We start from the raw sequence: 24688 nt of genomic DNA, 5'->3' as shown, positions 1-24688 counted from the left end.
CACTTTAATGTGGGGTACAGGGTAAGTCTTTCCATTTGGAGTGCCTGTGTAATGTAATGAATATGAAACATCCAGTGAGTAAAGTGTTTCTAATGAATGGTGTTCAGTGAGATCAGACATATGGCGAGGAAAGGCCACTCCTCCCACTACTCACTCCTCCCCTCTTCCTTTCATTCAAAGAAGGAAAAAACCACAAAGTGTGTAAAAGGCAAGAAAGTCTTTCAGACCAGCAAGTTTTAGAAAAACCAGAAAAATAAGATGTTGAAAGCAAAATAAGTATTTCAAAGTTTAAAGCAAAATTTAGGTGACCATCTAAAACTTCAAGTCCTGTTAGAACTGCCCTTTTTTGAGGCAAACAGTGGGACATGGGGTGAATACTGAAGTGATACACAAGCTGGTCAGACCCTCTGAAATAAAGATATCCCAAAATGAAGTAACTCTTCGTCAAGACTGGGGGCTGGGTCTCACCTGTGGGCCTGAGCTCCCCATCCACACCACTAAGAGCCTGACTGTGCTGTAGGCTGCTTGAGAGTGAGCAGTGCTTTCCTCACCTGCAAATAAAACATACCAGCATCAGCTCAGCAGGACTTCATGGGTGTGGGGGCCAGGTAGAGAATGCTTGGACCCTTGGCTGCCACCTCCTCCTGCCCTACCCAGCCCAGCCCACTCTGCACCAGGATCAGAGATGCTCACAAACAGGGTTGTTTGGCACTGCTGAGCATGTGCTCAGCCCCAGGAAGGTTTAGAGCTTAATTCAGCATTCTGTGGGCAGAGGTGGAGGCAGTCATCATTGTGCAGGTGGCTGGAGTGCCCTTGCTGAGAGCCATGTTCTGGGTCTGCCGTTGCTTGCTGCTCCTCATGACTTTTACTACTCTGATGTGAGCAGTCAGCTGGCCACTGGGTGAGGCAAAGCCTCCTATAGCCCCCTATATATGGCCACCTTCTTGTCTTCTTGATAGGAGACTAGTGGTGTGGAGGAGCTCTTGTCCATGCAGCAGTAATCTCACATGGAGTCCTTTACATTTCATAAGTATGTGCAAACATGTTCCTCATTTCCCTTTCGCCTGCCCCATGGCTGGCTGGACCTGCTTCCTTGGAAGCCTTCCCTGGGCTTGGGGAAGCCATCTTAAAATCATAGAATCATTTCGGTTGGAAAATACCTTCAAGATCATCAGGTCCAACCACTTTTAAACTATCAAGGCAGGTGCTTAACCATGCCCCTCAGCACCACATCTATGCATCTTTCAAACATCGTCAGGGATCTTGGCATGCTTCTCTTCCTGGCCTTGATACGCAGATGACCAATAGGACACATCCAGATATGGGCTAGCTTGTGCAACCAGCATCTAGTTTCCCTTTTCTTCTACTTCAGTAACACTTCCCTAGAAATTAGCTGAGAGGAATTTTATCCAGGGAAAGTTTTTAAAGCTCACCCCTCCCCTCCTGCAGCCCTTACAGTGTGAGAGATCAGCTCTGTGAGATCATCCCTGTTTAAATTACAGCCTGCCTCATGCTATGCATGAGCAGTCCTGTTTTTTTCAGTTCTCCTTTGTGGCTATACCTCTCTTCATTCAGCTGGACAATAGTCTTAAGGCAGCTTTAAAACCTGTGCATATGGAAAAACTTTCTCTCCTTAAAAAAAAAAAAAATAATTAATGCTTCCAGTGAAGTTTAACCTCCAGAAATAGGATAGGGCTCACTCTACGTGTCTAGACGGCATTATGTGAACCATCTGCAAGTACTCTATGGCCACAGTTTCAAACATCTTATACAGAGCTGACCACAGGAAATATTTACTGGAAAGAAAAATATACCAGAGCCTCCATGTTCTATTCATAACCAGATAGCTCCAGTCTAGTGCAGTGATCAGATTTTTAGGTCAGCACTGATAATAACAGAAAGTACAGACTTCCAGTGTTTCAAGAGTAGTTATTTTCTCATTATTACCTGTGCAAAGACTCAGTGTGCTTTTGGATCATGATGCACAACAATTCAGTTCATATAACTTACAAAAAATTTGCAATTTAATGTTTAATATCATTCTAATAAGAAAGCTATTGGAGCTAAGTTAACTCTCCCACAAGCTGGCACACTGACCAGTGTTGCTAGGTTTTATTAGTGGCACTGCTTTTAAATTACTACAACACTGACCAACTAATAAATTTACTACTCAGTGCACTTCATGTACTTGACAGTATGTTTCTAGTTGTGTGTGCATAATTCATCTATCAAATAGGCATTGCAAGAGGTTGCCCAGGGAGGTAGTGGAATCACTGTCCCTGGAGGTGTTCAAGAAATGTGTGGACATAGCACTTTGGGACATGGGTTAATGGTCAGGGTGGTCTTAACTGGACAGCTGGACTCGATGATCCTAAAGGTCTTTTCCAATCAAAACACTTCTCTGATTCTATGAAACATTGAGAATTACTTGATTTTTGTAAATCATAATTGAAACAAATAGATTGAAATACAAAATACAGTTTATCAGTGAATGAATTACCATTGGATCTGGACAGTTAATTTTCCTTCAGTTAGGTATTGTCCTGATTTCTGATTGTGGAATAAAAATACATAAACCCCTTTTTAAATGTGAAAGATACCCGTAGTGAATATGCATGTTCAGCCTTTTCTAGTACAACTTCAATGGAATGACACAGTAGCTTTATTTTTTTGACACCTGCCAACTGCCAGTGCTCCATTTCAGTCAACTGTTGGGTATCTTGTTCTGCAAAGCTATGAAATTCAGGAGACTGACTGTGTGTTTTAAACAGCTTGGGAAGATACGTACCCAACTTTATTTTTAAATCAAGCCTGAGTACTTAATTCAGTGACACACTTTTGATCTGTGAAAGGAGACACTTAAAAATTACAACACACACTTAAAAATTATACACAATTCTCCTACTCTCTTTCCCATAATATTGGCCTAGATGAAGGGATAGAGTGTACAATCAGCAAATTTGCTGATGAAATGAAACTGGGAGGATTTGCTAATACACCAGCAAGCAGGCTGTGCTTCCATTCAGCAAGTTCCTCTTTTGGCAGGGTGGTTGGACTTGATCTCTAGAGGTCCCTTTCAACCTCTAATGTTTTGTGATTCTGCGATCTGGACAGACTGGAGAGCTGGGCAAAGGTAAGTGTAGAGTCCTGCACCTGGGGAGTAATAACCCCATGCACCTGTACAGATTAGGGATTCACCTGCTGGAAATCAGCTCCATGGAGAAGGACCGTGGAGTCTCAGTGAATGGTAAGTTATCCATGGGACAGCAATGTGCCCTTGTGTCCAAGAAGGCCAACGGTATCCTGGGGTGCATCAAGAAGAGTGTGTCCAGCAGATTGAGGAAGGTTCTCCTGCTCCTCTGCTCTGCCTTGGTGAGATCACATCTGGAATGTTGTATTGTATTATGGGGTCCTTAGTTCAAGAAGGACAGGGAAATAACAGAGAGAGTCCAATGGAGGGCTATGAGGGTGATAAAGGGCATAGAACATCTGTCTTATAAGACTGAGGGACCTGGGGCTGAGAAGATAAGGCAGAGAGGGGATCTTATTATTGTTATTATTGGACATAAAGTGGAACACAGGAAGTTCCATCTCAACATGAGGAAAAACTTCTTTGCTGTGAGGGTGCTGGAACACTGGAACAAGCTACCCAGAGAGGCTGTTGAGTCTCCTTTTCTGGAGACTTTACAAACCCACCTGGATGTGTTCCTGTGTGACCTGCCCTAGGTGACCCTGCTTTGGTCGGGGGTTTTGACTAGAGGATCTCCAGAGGCCCCTTCCAAACCCTTCCATTCTGTGCTTCTATGATTCTAATCGATCTGCATTTATTTCACCTTCAGGTATCACCTAGCAGTAAACCATGGGTAATTTCAAAGGGCATGCCCTCCCTGGAAGCTTTTTCCTTCTTTTTGGCTTATGGTGGTCAGTGAAGTATCCACTGAAGTATGCCTGTCGAAAAAACAAGAACGCTTGCTACCTTGGTTCCAGGGCAGGATTTCAGCGTCTGGAGTTTGTTGAGGGGATCATCAAAGCTGTATTTGCCCTGATTGGTAAGTAGGGTGGACTTAGGGCAGACAATAAAAAGGCCATGCATTTTAATACATGTATTAAAGCAGGACTGCTGCTACTAATTGCATAGTTATGACTGTAAAATGATTTTTATTCATAGAGCTCTTCTGGAGCATCTTTAGGATCTCCTGACCAAGTCACATCTGGTCCATTTGGGTGTTCGTATGCTGTTCACTTCTTCAGAGAGAGAGATAACAAGGGGCTGTCATGTGCAGACTGGGATCACCAGACTGTGTGGTCATTGCATGTCTATTTTGGATCCAACCATCTTGGATGTTGGTAACCTCCACTAAGTGTTGCATTCGGAGAAGGATAAATTTGGTTGAAGATTAATCCCCTTGTGTTCTAGCTGGTCCCCAGACATTAGAGGGCTAGGGGTGGCTGGACTTATCTCTTAATAGATATGCCAGTTGTGGGTACTAATGGCCCTGCACCAGTTGCACAACAGCCTGCCTGCTGGAGGTCCAGCTCCATTCAAATGAAGTCTGTTCAGTTTTGGGCCCCTCAACACAAGAAGGACATCGAGTTGCTGGAACGTGTCCAGAGAAGGAAAACAAAGCTGGCAAAGTGTCTATAGAACAAGTCTTATGAGGACCACCTAAGGGAACTGGATTGTTTAGTGTGGACAAGCTGAGGGGAAACCTCACTGATCTCTACAACTCCCTGGAACAATGTTGGAGTGAGGTGGGGATCAGTCTCTTCTCCTTAGTATCAGGTGATAGAACAAAAGGAAATGGCCTGAAATTGTGCCAGGGGAAGTTTATTTGGATATTAGGAACATTTCTTACCTGCAAGAGTGGTCAGGCATCAGAACAGGCTGCCCAGGGAGGTGGTGGAGTTGCTGTCCATGAAAGCATTCGGGAAATGTGTGGACATGGCACTCTGGGACACGGTTTAATGGCCATGGCAGTGTTACATTGATGGTTGGACTCAATCATCTCAGAGTCTTTTCCAACCAGAAAAATTCTCAGATTCTGTGATTCTATGAAGCAGTTGGGTGCACAAATAGTAGGGTTTATCTACATGCAACACATAGAGATTCTTTAGATTATCAGTGATAAACACAGTGAGCTGCAGAATCACTCTGTAGCTCCAAACTAGAATTGTAGTTACACAATCTCACAGAGAAGCAGTTGGTGTAGCTGGCATCACAACTCTTGCTTAAAAGGCATCCCTGGCCTTTTGGCATCCAATTCTTGATCCCCTCTCAATGAGATATAAAATTTGGAAAATATTTTTCTCTTATTATCTGCAACTGTGCAGTGCATGTGGAAGTAGGGCTGCAGTCAAGTCATGGTTGCTGCTGGTCAACCAGTTCCCTTATCAGTTGCACAAGGCATTTCTTGGTTTTTTGGTGTGATTCCTCTGGTCAGTAGTGTGATAACTGGAAAAATGGAGTGGTGGGCCTCCTCCTTGTCCCTTCCATTCTGTTCAGTGCCATGGCAACACTGACCACTGGGTCTCTACCCAACCCCTGTGCCTGTTCTGGTCACCATGTGTTTATCAGCAGCATTGGGCTTGGTATTTTTTCCATTACTTTATGCTTCCAATAGTGAGTTATTGATAAAATATGCAAATGTAGATGATTCTATAATTCTTTATTAATGTCATTCAAAAGTGGAAATGCTCACAACCCGAACTTAACTCCAGATCTTAACTGCTGCAAGACTGCTGCAATATGGTAGTGTCTGTTTCTCCTTCTGTTGTGGACTGGCCTGTGTACAAACCCATGTGGGTGGTTTAGTGAGCAAAGCAGCTGACTGGAAGTGCCTAGTTCTTGCATTCCAGGGGCTGTATGTCAGCAACTTATCTTTGTAGAGCAAGTAAGGTAGATAACGGCACCTGGGGCGCTCATCCCATGTGGCTCTCAAGCTGAAAAACAAAAATCTTAATTTTTAGTATTTTGAGAGTTTCTTAGATCATACCTATCCACACTTCACATGCTCAGAGTTGCCTGTTTTCTAATCAAGGTACAGGTTGTGTCAAAATCTTGACTTTGCTTTTCCTTCTTCTCTGAGAGCTAAGATGCATCAGCCCTGAAGTGATGTTCTGAGAACAGTTTACACTATGATATGCCTTAAAAAAACTAATATGTATATAATATATATATTATATAAAATATATATATTTTTATAATTAAAATAACCTAAATAGTAGGGTTCATTTTTAAGTTTGAGTGGGGACATCTTTCCTAGAAATCCAGTCAGCATCTAGAGTTAGCTGGGCAGCTAAAACACTCATCTTGTTCTTTTCACCATGAAATAAAAATCTGTTATTTTAGTGTATGGTAATTTCAATTCCAGTCAAAAAATGTGGACAAGAAAGCCTGGCAAGGAAAAAGAGCAAAAGCAGCAGAAGGAGTAAAACCTGCTGTTTCTGTGTTAGGAGGTGGAAAAACACTGCATTTGCTCTGCTGCGTAGCTACTTATACAGCAGGATGCTGCCCAAGTTTTATAAACAAGATAATTAGCTTTAACATATTAAAAGCATAATGTAATTTAAACTCTTCCCAAACTTTGTTGATCATACAAAGTACCCAAAAGCAGCTTTCCCCGTGCTGGAATACTGCAGCTAGTTAGCAAGACACTGAGGGGCCAAGGTAAGGGAAGCGGTGGAGCAGCAATTCCAGTACTAACTGTGTATACACCCTCATGGGACCTTTTATAACTCTGCAGGGTGGAGGGATTTCCTTTTATGGCTTTATAGGAAAAATCCCCTTTGTATTAAGAGTTTGAACTCTGCCATCCTGCATACTGCAGGGGACTGAAGTGGTAAATCTTTTTTTTGGGGACTTTAGCATGTGTTCGATTCATGTTTGAACCATTAGGAAAGGCAGCTGAAAAATTGAGTCAGAGGACTACTACAATAGCAATTATTGGGGTTTTGTTTGTTTGTTTGTTTGGGGGTTTTGCTTGTTTTTTAAAAAAGAGGCAGCTTAGAATAGCTGCCTCCATTTTTCACTGCTGGAAACTGCAAGATGCAAACGGTCCTACCAGGGCAGGAGCTGAAGCTCGTTTTCCTTCGGCTTTCTCCTCTCTGGATTATGTGATGTTTAATACATGCTTGAGCTCTGTCTATGGTCTTCCCCTCAGGAAAACAACTTATTTCATCTCTCTTCCACCCATTGCCTATTTTCTTGAAGATCTCCACGAAGTTAATACCTTTGAAGCCTCTGTGCATTATCACTTGAATTTGGACAACATATTAAAAACTATATTTGGAATGGCTGAACTGGGCAGAAGGGAGCAAAACATAAATAATCATAAAATGGCTTGAGTTGGATGGGAAATTAAAGGTCATCTAGTTCCAACCCCCCTAAACAATATAATTTTATAAAATGGGCAGGGACACCTCCCACTAAACCAGGTTGCTCAAAACCTCATCCATCCTGGCCTCCAGAGATGAGGCATCCACAACTTCTCTGGGCAACCCATTCCTGAACAATCCTCAGGCAGCCAGATTAAACCCCAAACTGATGTTATGCTGCATGGGCATGCAGCGTTTCCTCTATTGTTGGTGTAAAGACTTGAAAGCAGTTTTATACTTTAAGCACCAGGACAAATAGTTGTGCTTCTTGTTTCATGTGCAGGAATGGTGGCTGAGCAATTTGTTCCTGATGGACCTCATCTGAAGTTGTACAATTATGAGGAAAAGCACTGGGATCACTTGATGAACTGGCAACATGCCACCATGTACCTCTTCTATGGCATTTCAGGACTGGTTGACATCGTGGCTCATGGGACCAATGCATTGCCATTGGCCATGGACAGGATGATGCTTTCTGTTGCAGTGTTTATTGAAGGTCAGTTTATCTCTTCCTGCAGAGGTATGTGTGAAATTTACAGAGGGCTGTCAGATTTTAGTGTAGCAATCTCAGATCAGCCTTAGAGAATGAGCCAACAGGAGCTGGTCTTGGCCCTGCTGATCACACTTTGCAGAGGTGCATTTGTGCTGTGCTAACTGGCTCAGAAAGCAGCAAAATTGGCATGGAAATAGCAGCACAAGGTAAGTGCTCGGTAGCTCAGGCATGTATTTCAATGTATGGTACACAACTTCCATGGCATGGTACACAACTGGTTAGCTAAAGCCAGGGTGAGTGCAGATACCTGTTGGACTTCCACTGAAGAAACACTCAATGTATCTTTTCTGTATGCAGAATATACCTCACAGCATCCCTTTTGTTACACTGCAGAGACGTTTGGATGAGACTTTTTGTTAATATGTTTTAAATAAAAGGCAACAGAGCTACAGTGTCCCATGCAACTTCCTGCTCTGAGCTCAAGGGCAGGAATACACAACACATGGGCACCAGTCTTGAAAAATTACTCTCAGTTCATCTGAGAAGGTGATATTGGCATAAAGAGAAATGCTAAAAGTTCACTGCTTCCTAAAAGAAAGGGAAGAAAATGTCTTAAACTGATCTCTGAATTTATTCCAGGTTTCCTCTTTTGCTACCATCTTCATGGGAGAGCCATGCTGGATGTCCATGTTCATCAGTTGTTGCTATTTGCTGTCTTTGGAGCTGCTGTTTGCATATTCCTGGAAATTTTCTTCCGTGGCAGTATTGTGCTAGAGATGCTCCGTACAAGCCTCTGTATGTTACAAGGCAGCTGGTTCTGGCAGGTAGGTCACTTTTCTGCCTTAGAAATGTCTTCCTTCACCAAAAGGATCACCTTGTATCTGGAATAGTGTGGCAAGCAGGAGTAGGGAATTGATTGTGTCCCAGTACTTGGCATTGGTGAGACCACACCCCAAATACAGTGTTCAGTTTTGGGCCCCTTACTACAAGAAGTACACTGAGGTGCTGGAGTGTGTCCAGAGCTGGGCAATAAGGCTGGTGAAGGGTCTGGAGAACAAGTGTTATGATGAGCAGCTGAGGGGAGAGGAATTGTTTAGTCTGGAGAAGAGGAGGGTGAAGGAAGACCTCATTGTGCTGTACAACTCCCTGAAAGGAGGTTGGAGTGTGTGGGGGGGTTGGTCTCTTCTCCCTAGTGTCAGGTGACAGAATGAGAGGAAATGGCATGAAACTGTGCCAGGGATTTAGACTGGATATTAGGATACTGAAACTGGTCAGACTTTGGAACAGGCTGCCCAGGGAGGTGGTTGGAGTCCCAGTTCCTGGAGGCATTCAGGAAATGTGTGGACATGGCACTTCAGAAGATGGTTTAATGGCCTTGGCGGTCTTAGGCTGATAGCTGCTCTCAATGATCTTAGAGGTCTTTTCCAACCAAAGCAATTCTATGATTCTAGGATTCTAAAATTAGTCATTTCCCCCTTTGCAGATGTTTTACAGGCAATATAATGTGCCTTTTAAACACAGACCTCAAAGGACTCCTTGAAAACAGTGCATGCTTAATGTCCCTTGAAAGAGAGAAAAGTAATTATCATACTGGTTTATGGGCAAAAAAGCCATTTTTCTTCTAGTGCCTTTTATTTGAACCACTACAAAAGATAAGGTGGCTTTGTTGAGCTCTCCCTTGTGACTGAATATCCCCTCTGATCTCTGTAACATCCTGTTCAAAGTTCTCCAGCCAAATGGCAGTGATTTTACAGCCAGACAATGTATGCTGCTCTTTACTAAGACAGTTGACTGTCAGCTGCTAGTCAGTGCCTAGTGGAGTACTGGACAGGTGAGTCAAAGCACTCTCTGACATTGTGTCGAGGAATGAAGAAGCAAATGACCTCTCTTGCTCGCTGCGTTTTTCTAAAAGCATTTTAACAGCAGCGGCCTCAGTTTAAAAGTAAGTATGTAAGTAACTAAGTATTTAAGCTCCTGATTTACATTAAGAGATTGAGTGATGTGAAGCCTCCTGCTTTAGCCTCCTGCTTTTCCAGTGTTTGGGAAACTGAGCAAAAGAAACAGCCCAAACATTTGTATTTCAGGGATGGGGGTCCCAAAAGGACCCATCAAAATGTAGCTGTCATGCTTTCACTTGCTTGTGATTCTATCTGATGAATGGATATTTGATAGTGGCCCTTTGCTGTCAAACAAGAGAATTTAGTGAATTGCTGTGATCTTGTACAAAAGAAATAGAAGCACTTGTGCTGATGTGTGTTCCATCTTATAGTGGGGAACTGAGGTCACTCCAGTGAGTTTTCTTTCCATCATGTCTAGACTGGTTTCCCTTTTTTATATGCTGGCCAGACACGATTAATAAAAATGTTTGCTGTTCCTTAGGAGAGCAGGACACTCAGCACCAAGTCAAATATTTAAATGCTTGGTCTGGCAAGAAAACAGACCTCCAAACTGGCAATGTTTTTCTATAAGTGAACTGGAGAACCTGATGCTGCAGCATTTGGTGTTTTTATTTTCTTGTTTGTAAACTTTCTTTGGTGATATAAGAAGCTTTACGTGAGAGGAATAGATGTGACTGTTTATTCTTTGTTGTCTGCCTAGTCTAATTTTAGAACAAGTTATATCTTTAGCTCTGGAGACAATGTGGTTTTTGCTTCAAAGTGGAAAAAAAAAAGAACAAATACAAGGGATTTAAGGGTGGCTTTTTTCACGCTGGTGTCAGACTTCAGATGTATGCGTGACTGAAAACCACATGCTGGCCGCAGCATGATGAATTTCTAAAATGTATAGGGACTTTCTTTCTGCATCGTCAACATCCTCATTCATGGAATTCTCTGCATGGAAATGCAAAATGCAATCCTTCCTTCTTCCTTGATGTCCGAATTCTCAGGTCCTGAATTCTCAACTAAACTGCTGAGTGGTGACTTTGAAAAGTGTCAGGAAAATCGGAGGATCAGTGCCTGTCAAGACACACCCCTATGCAGCTGCACTCGAAGATGTCCAGAGGATCCTTCCAAGTCCTAACATCCTGTGATCCTGTGATCCTTTCCCAACCTTGAATTGGAACAGGCTACCCAGGGAGGTGGTGGAGTAAACATCCCTGGAGGTGTTCAAGAAATGTGTGGACATGGCACTTCAGGGCATGGTTTAATGGTCATGGTAGTGTTAAGCTAACGGTTGGACCTCATGATCTTAGAGGTATTTTCCAATTGAAACAAGTCTATGATTCTATGAATAAACAAACCTGCTATATATTTCACATGAGCTTGAAGCCTTGGGTGAGAAAGCTCCATTATTACATAATTTCAAACACTGACCTTTTCCTCAGATGATCAAGAAGAAATAGACCCATCTTCATTTATTAATCACAGATTCACAGAGTCACAGTATATTAGAGAAGGGACCTTGAAAGATCGTCTAGTCCAAATCCCTCTGCCAGAGCAGGATCACCTATACCAGATCACACAGGAACACATCCAGGTGAGTTTTGAATATATCCAGAAAGGGAGACTCCACAACCCCCCTGGGCAGCCTGTTCAAGTGTTTTGTGTTCCATCACCCTCACAGTGAAAAAATATTTCCCCGTGTTTCCATTGAACTTCCTGTGCCTCAACTTCCACCCATTGCCCCTTGTCCTGTCACTGGGCATCACCGCGCAGAGCCTGGCTCCATCCTCTTGGCACTTACCCTTTACATATTTATAAACATGAATGAAGGCACCCCTTAGCCTCCTCCTATGCAAACTTCTTAAAAGAGTCCCAGCTCCCTCAGTCTCTTCTCATAAGGAAGATGTATTATTAATGTATTATTCATCTTCTGAACTATCTGACACACTCCCAGCTGCTGTTGGGAAGAAGTAAGCCAGTGCAAATGGCAGGGCAGTTTAACTGTTTGGTGATGTGCTTGCTGTTCAGACCATACATTGCTGAGGATCAGCCCCTTTCATAGAATCAATGAGGTTGGAAAAGACTTTTAAGATCACCGAGTCCCAACTGTAATCTAACTACCATGACCACTAAACTGTGTTCTGAAGCACCATATCTACACACTTCTTGAACACCTCCAGGTATGGTGACTCCACCACCTCCATGGGCAGCTTGTTCTAATACCTCACAACTTCCAGTAAAGACATTTTTCCTAATATCCAATCTGAACCTTCCTTTCACAACTGAAGTCCATTTCCCTTGTCCCATTGCTAGTTACTTGGGAGAAGAGACTAACACAGTCCATGACAGTGATTGTTGCCGGACTTGTTGGGCTGGCTCCTTAATTTACTGAGCAAGAGCAGGGTGTCTTTGGGACCCCATTATCTGACTGACTCTGCATTGTCAAAGGCATTTCTACACAAAAACTTGTAAAATGGTCCATCACATCTGAGTGGCTGCAAAATTGTTTTTAATAATAATCACAGAAATAATCAACACTATCAGAGAATCATAGAATGGTAGGGATTGGAAGGGATCTCCAGAGATGATCGAGTCCCACCACCCTGCCAAAGCAGGATCACCTAAGGCAGGCTGCACAGGAACATATCCAGAAGGCTTTGGAAAGTCTCCAGACAAGGAGAACCCATAACCTCTCTGGGCAGCCTGGTCCAGTGCTCTGGCACCCTCACAGCAAAGAAGCTTTTCCTCATGTTGAGGTGGAACTTTCTGTGTTCCAGTTTGTGTCTGTTGCCCCTTGTCCTATCACAAGACACTACTTGAAAAAGACTGGCCCCTTCTTCTTGACACCCACCCTTTGTAAACACTGATGAGATCTCCTTCTCAGCCTTCTCTTCTCCAGGCTAAACAGCCCCAGGTCTCTCAACTTTTCATCATAAGACATGTTCCAGTCCCTTCATCATCCTTGTAGCCCTCTGTTGGACTCTCTCCAGTAGTTTTTTGTCCATCTTGAAGTGGTGAGCCCAGAACTGGACACAATAATCCAGATGAGGCTTCACTAGGGATGAATTGAGGGGAATGAGAATCTCCCTTGACCTGCTGTACACACAGAGGTAAAATGTCTGCCTTGTGATGGGTAGCAAAATGCATGATAGAGCATAGGACACATGTCAGATGATGTTTGCTAAACATCTTTTGTTTTGTCACAGATTGGCTTTGTGCTTTATCCTCCAAATGGGAGCCCAGAGTGGAGTCAGACAGATCATACTAACATGATGTTCCTGACCATGTGCTATTGCTGGCATTACGCCTTTGCTTTTCTTATAATTGCAGTGAACTACACAATTGTCAGCTGGTAAGTTGCTTGAAATACCAAAACTTTGGAAACCTGTCTGTTTAGTTTAGCAGGAGCTTTATTTCAGAAAAGCTTCACTGACAAATCAAAATGTTTCCACAAATTAATTATCTTACAAGGTTACATAAAAATTGCCAATCAATGAAGACGATGACTCATTGCTTCAGTAGAAAGAGGGAAAATGTTCATGAATTACAGCTCCTGTGGCAAGATGCTTCTCACATTAACTTTTGAGAGTCTTGCACATTTTTAAGTGCGTAAAAAGTTATTCCTACAACATTTTCTCTCCCAGTGCTCATCTCTACTAATTCCAAGTGACTTAGTCAGCAGGCTCCATGACTTAACTTTGATGACTATTGGACAGGTTTTATTGCTAACAATTTCCTGTAATTAGATCAAATTTCTTTTTCACTAGACAGTTTCATTCCCTTATTTCTTCCTCCCTTTTCCTCACCACCCAGTGCTAATTCTGACAGAATTCCAATTGCAGTGATAACTTGGTTGTAAAAATGAGCCTGATTCTTCTGTGTGTGATGGAATGGCCTTACCAAGCCTTTGCCTGCAATGCCCTAAACATGCTGCTCATCCCTTGCTTTACCCCTGCTAGCCTAATAGTCTTATTTAATCATGCTTTGGCCATAGCACCAAGGAGGTGCTACGTCTTCTTGGATCTCAGCCAGAAAGCATCAACACTCAGGGCTGGGAAACTGGTTTGTTGTGACAAGGATGGTAACTTTAGAGAAGGTCACAGCAATCTTACATCCTTTCTGATGCTGGGAATGGTGGCTCTTGAGGAAAGGTCTTCCAAGTTGATCATGGCACACCGTGTTCATGTGTGACTTCAATTGGGAAGGACACTCAGTCCAGAAGGCTCTTGTCTTCATGATAACTTCCTGACACAGGGGGTAGAAGAGTCAATGAGGAGAGCTATTGGACCTTGTACTAAGAAAGAAGGTCTGGTTGGGGGCATGAAGTTTGGAGGCAGCCTTGTTGGCAGTGGTCATGACATGGTAGAGTTTGACTGTTCTAGGTGATCTTGCTTTGGCAGGGACTCAATGACATCCAGAACTCCCTTCCAACCCCTAGTATCCTGTGATTCTTCACAGCTTTATAGGACTCCACCAAGTGAGCATAGCTATTGGTCTTGTGCCTGCGCAACACTGAGCTTTCTAGATTGTGCACTGAGGTTTGCTTAAGGTGTGCAGTCTTAGATGTGTCCACAGGAGAAAGCTCTTGCATGCAGTTCATACAAGTGGTTTTGTCAAAAGCAGCACATACTAATTCCACAGTGGATACTTCCATTGTATAGCAGTTGTTTATGCTAAAATGCAGGCACATACAATTGAGGCCTGGGCTAAATTCTGCCCAAATTCTCCTTGAAATCACTCTTTGCTCTTTAAGATCTCTTCCACAGTAGCCAATGCAAGAGTTAACCAGGAGTTTATGATGTAAAAATGGCCAGATTAGCCTTTGAATCATATAATCATAGAACTGTTGAGGTTGGAAGAGATCTTTGAGGTCATCAAGCTCAGCTGCTTGCCTACAGCTCACAATCCCACGATTTCTGCTAAGCCACCCTGACGCTCAGCACCACACCAACATGGCTTTTAAATCCCTTCAGGGATGCTGACTCTACACCTCCCTGGAGAGCCTGTTGCAATTCCTAATAAATCTTTATGTGAAGAAATTTTTCCTGATATTCAACCTGAGCCTCCCTTGGCACAACTTGAGGCCATTTCCTCTTGTCCTGTCTCCTGTTGCTATTGACAGCTCTTTTTTGTTGTTGTTTCCAGGGCCGTTCGTGTAAAGGTTAAACAGTCCCAGTCCATGGAAATGGGATTACTGAAAACATCTGAACGAGATCAGGAGTCAGAAGATGAAATGTAGTATGAATATGGCTTGAATAGCTTACCTGCTCTACCATTAGGCTAACTGATACCTCATTTGTAGATTGTTTGCCATCTTACTCATTCCTTGCTACAATTTGCTGTGCAAATATTATCCTCCAAATGCCATCTACATCTCAACAGTTACATCTTGAAAAGGGTAAGCTCGGTATCAACTTGTGGTGGTTGCATTAGAACCTTGCTTATCACATACTTCAAAGTAAAAGAGACTAATAGTAGACAGACTTGGCCTGGATGAGGTATCATGATGAAGACTGCCTGTTTGTCTCATTAGAAATTAAGTAAAATGCTTTCCAGCTGCTGCTGAACAGACTGTTAAATTTCCATAATGAAGGTGTTCAAATAAGCACCTTTCTTTCCCTGCAAAGTAAATTTATGCCCTGTGCATAAGCAACTCTGCAGACCTGGAAAACAGTATAGAAAAAGGTTAAAAAATCAGAGTCCTGCATCTGTCTTGTGTGACACCTTCATGTCTCTCTTGTGGCTTTATGTTAAATGGAAAGATCTACTCACTACAAGCCCATTCAGCATTTCTTTGAAGAGTGTGTAGTGTGTTCACTCCTGCAGAGACACTACCACGCTTGGGAGGAGGACCAAAGAGGTGTAAAATGATCAAAAGTGACTGCAGTTATTCATTCTTGTGCCTAAATACTCCTGCAGTGAAGCAAGTCTGCTTTCCCACAGCACCTAAAGTAACTTATTTTCTAGAAAGGATGAGGGGTGTCCAATGAGATAGAACCCAGCTGCAAAGCCATGTTTTTTCCCTAGGCTATTTCTTTTCCTTTGGTGGAATTTGGTGGAATTTCATTAGGGTTTGTAGCAGACATGCAACTAGACCCAGCACCTGAGTCTGGAGCGGCACCTGAGTCTGCTGAGGGAGGGCAGAGGTTACCTTCATAGCAGCTTCATGCCCAGCTATCCACAGCAGTAAATGAAAAATAATTTTAAAAAATACTGTTTTAAATTGTTTTCTCCCCAGAAAGTGAAGTCTTGGTCTGGTGAAAAGCAGGGTGCCCGCCTCAGCACTTTGTGTTGCTTGAGATGAGCTCCAGCCTCAACAAAAGAGAAATAACTGACAGGCGTCAAAATACATCAGAAAATGATGTATATAAGCACACTGCCCCTAAGGAGTAGACTTTTCAAGTGTCACTCTGGCTCTGCACAGGTCTTTTGAAAGACTGGCACAAGCAGTTTGTGGCACAGTAGGACCTACACTTTGTTTCCCAGAGTGCTGAGCACAAGATGCGTGCTGGTGGCTGTGGACCATTTTACATATACGTCAATGGTAAGGTGATTGTGGTAGGGTGGTCATTCTGGAAAACAGCTCCTTCCTTTTAGAACTCCTTCTAGAAATATTGTTTTCTAATTCTTTTCAGAAACAGGCAAGTGCAGGATAAGAAAATCCATTCGAATAGTGCCAGTTCATTTGGTTTGATGCTGCAGAAGTGGATTTCTCCTGTTATTCAGATATTTCCATATGCTCCTAAGGGAATGCAGAGATGGATTCTGGTACATGAATGAGAGTTATAGGATATGGTCTCCTCACTTCTGAGTTTCCCTTATATTTTTCATGTGTGAACCAGAAAAATCAGTAGCATAAAATCACTAATTTCAGTAGGCTGATTGCTTAAAAAGATAGCTAATAGTTTGTAGCTCAAAGGGATCCAATGACTCAGAAAAAAAAATTAAAAGGTTTTTTCTAAAGCTATTTACCTTCAATACAACACAAACATTCACTTAGTTTTTAAAATCTACCTTTCTGTATCTCCTTTTTCAAGGAGTGCCTTCCTTAGTGAACAAACTGAATATTAGGCCTCCAGGTTTATGAATACGGTTCCACAATCATTGCTGTTGCTTATTCTGAAGATCTTCAGAAAGGACTTTGCTTCTCATAGGCAAGAAAAATGCAAGTTTCTTCAGTGCTTTTTGGTTTTGTTTTTAATTATTATAAACATACTTAATGCTGTACAAATATTAAGGTACTGTATCTTTAAACTAAGGGGATGAACTATGCAGGAAGAAAAGCATGAAAAACCATCTGAGCTTTCCTATGTCTTCGTATAAAACTTCCTTTCATCATTAAAAAAAATATTTTACATCTTTGCCAAGTATTGTGAAGTAACACTTGTAACTGAGTGTCACATTATCCAGATGAATATACTTTGGAAATCAAGAATAGTTGGCTCACACGCTGGCTCTGTGTTTGCAAATGCAAACTGAGAAACTGCAGATTGCTAGCCAGAGTTCACCACTTCTTGTAACAACTGCTTGTCCCTCTTCAGTGCTAAAATCTCCAAAACCCTTCAGGGTTTTTAATGAAGTCTGTCTCAGGACACTATTGCGAGCTAGGTACCGGTATGGCATTTTTGTATCTTAGTGTCTTAGATTTACAGTGGTCTTACTGTAAACTCTGAATTAATTGATATTTACTCTGCTCTGCAAATCTAAGACTTGAGTTTCATTACTGTGGTTCCATTAAAATCAGATCTCCTCTTGGCATGTGCCAGAAGGAAGATTCACAGCTTTGCTGAGGAGCTTGCCTGTTAATTGCAACAGGTATATATTGGCCAGATGCAGCACATCATTACACTCAGCTATATTCTTACCTTCATTGCACCATATCACTCTTGTCTCTAAATTGTTGGGATTTTTCTAAAGGGCAGAATTTTTTTTCCTGTTAGAATAGTTGGGGTATAAAGTTTATACAGTTCTGGGCAGTGAAGACCATGGTTATGTATCAAAGAGAGCTTGAGGACTATTACAAAAGTCTGTTGTGATGAGTCAGAAACAGTTGACAAAGTAAATCTCATGGGATTAAATAACCTGAGTGAGCCATGAACATGGAGGGTTCTTAGCAAACTCTCCTTTTGGAAAAGCTGGGGTTTTTTTTCAGAAAAAAAATGGTGCCATTACTTGAACATGGTGGCCAGAAGAGTGGCTACCTGCTGCAGTTCCTCCTCTGACTGCCTCAGCCTGGTGGCTGTGAATCTGTCCTTACCTGTGCCTGGGCATTAGTGCAGCAGTAACTCTAATCTGTGTATTTTCTTAGGAAAAATCTTGAGCAGGGTTCAGCCTGCTGAGAGGTATCACCCCCTGCCTCCCTGCTCTGAATCTCCTGTAAACAATCAGAGAACTGGACAAATAAGCCCATCATATACATGGGCTGGTTTTGGTGCAAACATGTTTAGCAAAGATGCCTTTAAAGAAGCTCAGCCTGGAGAGTGATGCAGTCTGTATCACAGAAATACAGGGCACACTTCCTACAACACCTCTCTCTGTGTGCAAGAGAAGGTAGCATTGCTGTATTAAGCTTGAAGAAATACAAGAAAAAACAGATCCTGAAGCCTCAAAAATCATAGAGTGGCCTGGTTGGAAAAGACCTCAAGATCATCAAGTCCAACCATAACTTAACATCTACCCATATACAACTCTTAGACCATGCCCCTAAGCTCCTCATCCAAATGTCTTTTAAATATCTCCAGGGAAAGTTGACTCCACCAACGCCCTGGGCAGCCTGTTCCAGTGCCCAATGCCCACATCAGTGAAGAATTTTTCCCTAATACCCGATCTAAACCTCCCCGGTGCCACTTGGGGTCATTTCCCCTCAGCCTACCACTTGTAACTTGGGAAAAGAGACTGGCCCTGACCTTGCTACAACCTTCTTTCGTGTAGTTGTAGAGAGCAATGAGGTCTCCTTTCAACATCCTCTTCTCCACACTAAACAATCCCAGCTCCCTCAGCCACTCCTCATAGGACTTGCCTTGAAGACTCCCCACCAGCCTTGTTGCTCTTCTCTGGACATGCTCCAGCACCTCAATGTCCTTCTTATAGTGAGAGACCCCAAACTGAATGCAATATTTGAAGTATGAAAGGAAAAGAGTAATCTCTTGTATTTAATTTTTAGTACTTAGAGTACACACAGAGTAAGCATCTTAGCTGGGAGATTGTACCTGATGTGTTTTTGGTGCCACAAAGGAAAGAAGCACTCCATTTCAGGGTGAGCTTTTTTTGTTACATGGAACACCTGACCCGTTCTTCTTAAGCATTGTTCAAAAGAGATGTCCAGGAATAGGAAGGTACCTGCTATGATGAAAAAGGTACAACCTTCAACATTTCACTAGCAACAGATTTTACTTGAGTTGAATGAGAAGAAGGAAGTCTGACAAGTTTACAAATGCCACTCAGAAGAAGGTAGCTGCTCTCAAGAAAATTTAAGTTATTGTTAAATTTTGGTGCCTTTGAAAAACTATATGGCAGTTTATAATAGATATGATAATGCCTGTAATTTTATTTAAATAAAACTGATTTATTCATATAGGATGTCATGGTTATATGTCCAAGGGAAAAAAATATAACCATTTATGGGGCAGGATGGGGTGGGATAGCCATGTTATTCTCATAGCTCAACCAGACTTTTGTATGAGTTCCACTCAAATTCAGGAATGGTCACTGCTGCCTTGTCACTTTCCCTCGATCCTACTATTTCATTGTCATCTACAACACAGGTGCAGACAAGTCTTTTTGAGGTCTGGGCAACAAGGCTTCACAGATCCTTGAAAGTCAAATGCTATGTAAAAAAGAGGTCCTAGTAGAGGTCTACTCCTTTGGCACCACTGCTAGAGGCACCCACATGAGTAAAGTGACAGGAGGGAAGGAACTCATTAAAATTTTGTCATGAGGATAAATGGGTTAAATGTGGCTTTCTCTCATTTACTTTATCTGAATTTCTGTGAAGTTTAATAAAAGTGATATTTGTTCTATATTCTGTAAAGAAATACTATTTTTTTTCCTATCTAAACCTAGCTTGAACTAAAAGTAAATTTGCCAGCAAGGAATTTCAATCCTATAGAGTCCTTGATACGTAAAGCTGAGGCACTGGAAAACTTTGGTGTGCTTGGTAGCTTCATGCCCTCCTCCCACATGGTTCAATTCTTCTGAACACAGCATCTGGGGCAGGAGTTACTGGTACAGAAATCAGTGGAAGAAAACAGAATATTTTTTTTAATCCAAAAAGCACTTTAGTATGTGCAGTAGGAGATGCTTGAGTCCAAGGACTGCACAACAAAAGCACATCTGTTAAAAGGGATCAAGACAACTGGAAAACTGTTGGGCACTTGCCTTTAAAATCTATTCTAGGTAAAATGTGTGCTTGCTCAAAATATGTGGGAGTAAAAAGCCTAATATTTGTCAAACAAGGCACAACTTGTCCTTGGATGACTTTTTCAGAACAGTAATTTCTAACATCTTGCTGTGTAGTTATTGCAGCTCATGAATTTCTAACTTAGATACTCTTTGTAGAAAGAAAATACATTAAAGAAGTAGTTGAAAAGCATAATTATAAATGCTGCAAAATACCTCACAATTTGTTTCAGAAAGAAAGGTCTTGCATATAGATCACTGTCATTTAATGACAAAATATTGTGCGGGGAAGCTACCTGTGTCGGTGTGAGCTGAAATTCCCCCCCCACCGACAATAACCAGGCTAGCCCAGTCTGGAAGCAAATGAAAAGCTGTATTTACAAGCAGAGTCTAAAATCTACAATGAAATGCAATGAATATATACAAATATACAAAATTCACAACACTTACAAATATATACAATCAACAGAAAAGCACAACCGATCTCCCTTTGCTCCCCCCCAAGAGGACCCTCCCAAAGGGGCCTCTCTCTTTCCCAGGAGCTTCCCCCCAGACCCCCCTGGACAGAGAAGCAGAGTTAGTTAGAGCAGAAAGTTGTTAACTTAGCTGCCAAGGTCAGTACGTGTTATCTTCAGCCAGAAGAGAAGAAGAAACAGCAGCCAGACAGCCCAGCAACTGCCCCCACTGCCGAACGCAGAATGTGCAGAATGCCTACTTTGTTTTGGGTAATAGTTCTTAAATATTTCTATCTATCCAATGGAAGTGTTTAGAACAATCATTATTTTGCTTTCTTACACCCAATAGTGACTTATTTACATTCTTTCACTTTCTCTGTCCTGAACTTTGCAAGGAAAAATTAAAAAGACAGTTTCAAACCACCACAGTCCACCCCTTTGAAACAATTCCATTGGCTGCTACTACCATTTATCTAATTTAAAATAATATCTACAACAATAGGTGAATAAAGATCATAGTCCATTCCGGCTATCTCAGATGTAGATGATTCAAAAGAGTCAAATCACAGGAAAAACAGCAAACAATTTGTTTCCTCGCAGATGGAGCGAAGAAAGGAACAGGGACTCTCAGGTGACTCAGGGCTCTCAGGGTTCGTGCACCGTAGATCTCATGAACTCTCCTCTTGGGCGCGATGCTGTATCTGCGCAACACTCTGAATTTAACCTCTCTCAGCCAAAGTTAGATTTCTTTGTGGAATACACTGAATTTCACCATTTTCTTGCATCACCCAATAGGTGTGACCAGGACCTTCAGCAGAAACCACCCCTCGGACAGGTTTGGCCTCTCCTGAAGGAGAAAATACCCAAACAGTTTTGCCTAACAGATTCTTTTCTCTGATAACAGGAACTCTATCACCTTCCTCCTTTCGCAACAAATCTGATTGGGCAGGTCCAGCTCGATTCACTGAACCTCTACTATTCACCAACCAGGTTGCTTCTGCTAAATGTTTCTCCCAGTTTTTCAAAGATCCACCCCCCATGGCTTTGAGAGTGGTTTTCAGCAAACCATTGTAGCGTTCGATCTTTCCTGCAGCTGGTGCATAGTAGGGAATGTGGAATATCCACTCGATGCCGTGCTCTTTGGCCCATTTTTTTACAAGATTGTTCTTGAAATGAGTTCCATTGTCCGACTCAATCCTCTCTGGAGTTCCGTGTCTCCACAGGATTTGTCTCTCCAGGCCAAGAATGGTGTTACGTGCAGTTGCATGAGGAACTGGATAAGTTTCCAGCCATCCAGTGCTTGCCTCTACCATAGTCAGCACATACTGCTTACCAGATGGAGAACGAGGTAGAGTGATGTAGTCAATCTGCCAGGCTTCACCATACTTGTACTTGGACCATCGGTCACCGTACCACAAGGGCTTGATCCGCTTTGCCTGCTTAATAGCAGCACAAATGTCACAGTCATGGATGACTTGTGTGATAGCATCCATGGAAATGTCAATGGATCTGTCACGAGCCCATCGGTAGGTTGCATCTCTGCCTTGATGTCCTGACGAGTCATGGGCCCACCGAGCTAAGAACAGCTCACCTCGGTGTTTCCAGTCAAGATCAGGACCAGGATCAGAGTTTGTGTCCACCTGGGAAACTCTTGCAGCTAGATCTGCCTGATGGTTGTGTTGTTGTTCCTCTGTAGCTTTGCTCTTAGGAATGTGAGCATCGATGTGTCTCACTTTCACTGGGATTCTCTCAATGCGAGCAGCAATATCTTGCCACAGATCTGCAGCCCAGATAGGCTTTCCTTTCCTCTGCCAGCCATTCTTCTTCCAGTCTTTCAGCCAATCCCACAAGGCATTGGCTACCATCCACGAGTCGGTGTAGAGATAAAGCTTTGGCCATCTCTCATGTTCAGCTACGTTAAGAGCTAGCTGGACAGCTTTTACCTCTGCAAACTGACTGGATTCTCCTTCTCCATCTCTCGCTTCTGCAACTCTGCGCGTTGGGCTCCACACTGCAGATTTCCATCTCCGCTTGTTCCCAACCAGACGACAGGAACCGTCTGTGAACAAAGCATATCTCTTTTCATCATCAGACAGATCACTGTAAGGAGGAGCTTCCTCAGCACGAGTTACTCTCTCCTCTGGAGGTTTAGCACAGCTTGTGCCTTCTGGCCAGTTTGTGATCACCTCCACCAAACCAGGCCTTTCGAGATTTCCCATTCGAGCTCTCTGTGTTATCAGAGCCATCCACTTAGACCAGGTAGCATCTGTTGCATGATGTGGTGAAGAACCTTTGCCCTTGAACATCCAATTCAGAACTGGCAATCTAGGAGCTAGAAGAAGTTGTGACTCAGTTCCGATCACTTCAGAAGCAGCTTTCACTCCTTCATAAGCAGCTAAAATCTCTTTCTCTGTTGGAGTGTAGTTTGCCTCTGAGCCTCTGTAGCCACGACCCCAGAAACCAAGAGGACGTCCTCGTGTCTCCCCTGCAGCTCTTTGCCATAAGCACCAGGTTGGGCCATTGTCACTCGCGGCCGTGTACAGAATGTTCTTAATGTCTGGACCAGTTCGGACAGGTCCCAGACCCATCGCTTGGACTACCTCTCGCTTGATCTGGTCAAAGGCTGCTTGTTGCTCAGGACCCCATTGGAAACTGTTTCTCTTTCGAGTCACATCATAGAGAGGTTTCACAATCTGACTGTATCCAGGAATGTGCAGTCTCCAAAATCCCACTATGCCTAAGAAACGCAGAGTTTCTTTCTTGTTGATGGGATTTGCCATGGTGGAGACTCTGTTTATCACATCCATTGGGATGTGACGGCGACCATCTTGCCACCGCACTCCCAGAAACTGGATTTCTCTGGCAGGTCCTTTCACCTTGTCTCGCTTGATAGCGAAACCAGCTTGCAAGAGAATGTCAAGGATTTTATTACCTTTCTCGAAGACTTCTTCAGCAGTCTCCCCCCAGACGATGATGTCATCGATGAACTGAATGTGTTCTGGAGCTCCACCTTTCTCCAAAGCATCATGGATCACTGCATGGCAGATGGTTGAACTGTGAATCCACCCCTGGGGCAAACGATTGAATGTGTACTGAATGCCTCTCCAGGTGAAAGCAAACTGAGGCCTGCATTCCTCTGCTATGGGAATAGAGAAGAAAGCATTAGCAATGTCTATGGTAGCATACCATTTGGCCTGCTTGGATTCCAGCTCATATTGGAGTTCCATCATGTCTGGTACAGCTGCACTCATGGGTGGAGTTACTTCATTCAAGGCACGGAAATCAACTGTCAGAAGCCACTCTCCATTCTGCTTTCTCACAGGCCAGATTGGACTGTTGAAAGGTGAATGAGTTTTGCTGATGACCTTCTGACTCTCCAACTGATGAATCAAGTTTTGAATGGGCACCAAAGAGTCACGGTTGGTTCTGTATTGTCTGTGATGCACAGTTTGAGAAGCAACCACCACACTACCCAATAGGTTGATGTCAAGTAAGGGCATGATATTGGAGCAGCATCATAGAATGGTTTTGGTTGGAAGGGACCTTAAAGGTCATCTAGTTCCAATTCCCATCCCCCTTCCCCTGTAGGCAAGGACACCTTCCACTAGACCAGGTTGCTCAACACCCTTTCTAAGCTGGCCTTGAATGCTTATAGGGAGGGGGCAGCCACAACCTTCCTGGGCAACCTGTTCCAGTGTCTTACCACCCCACTGTAAAGAATTTCTTTCTAATATCCAGTCTAAATCTACCCTCTTCCAGCTTCACTCCATTCCCCCTGGTCCTATCACTACATGCCCTTATAAAAAGCTTTCTTGTAGGCCCCCTTCAGGCACTGGTAGACTTCTATAAGGTCTTCCTGCAGCCTTCTCTTCTCCAGGCTGAACAGTCCCAACTCCCTCAGCCTGTCCTAGTAGGAGAGGTGCTCCAGCCCTCTGATCATACCTATGGCCCTCCCCTGGACCCTCTCCAACAGTCTGAGGTCCTTCTTATGCTGTGACCCCCTGAACTGAACACAGTACTCCATGTGGGGTCTCACGAGAGCAGAGAGCAGGTGCAGAAGCCCCTCCCTCATCCTGCTGGTCACT

At 43.0% G+C, this 24688-nt stretch overlaps 1 protein-coding gene across 1 annotated transcript; it reads left to right on the top strand.

The window, feature by feature from the left end:
- The first annotated feature begins 3859 nt into the window (after positions 1-3859).
- Positions 3860-14989, top strand: TMEM45A (transmembrane protein 45A). The gene is made up of 5 exons (XM_054387157.1): positions 3860-4049; positions 7658-7870; positions 8507-8691; positions 12957-13102; positions 14896-14989. The coding sequence occupies exons 1-5, from the start codon at positions 3860-3862 to the stop codon at positions 14987-14989; spliced, it is 828 nt and encodes a 275-aa protein (XP_054243132.1).
- The last annotated feature ends 9699 nt before the right edge of the window (positions 14990-24688 follow it).

Source organism: Indicator indicator, chromosome 1 (assembly GCF_027791375.1).
Source record: "Indicator indicator isolate 239-I01 chromosome 1, UM_Iind_1.1, whole genome shotgun sequence".
In the NCBI taxonomy this organism is placed as follows: Eukaryota; Metazoa; Chordata; class Aves; order Piciformes; family Indicatoridae; genus Indicator; species Indicator indicator.
Note: the sequence above shows the minus strand (reverse complement) of the source record. Positions and strands in the feature narration are given on the sequence as shown.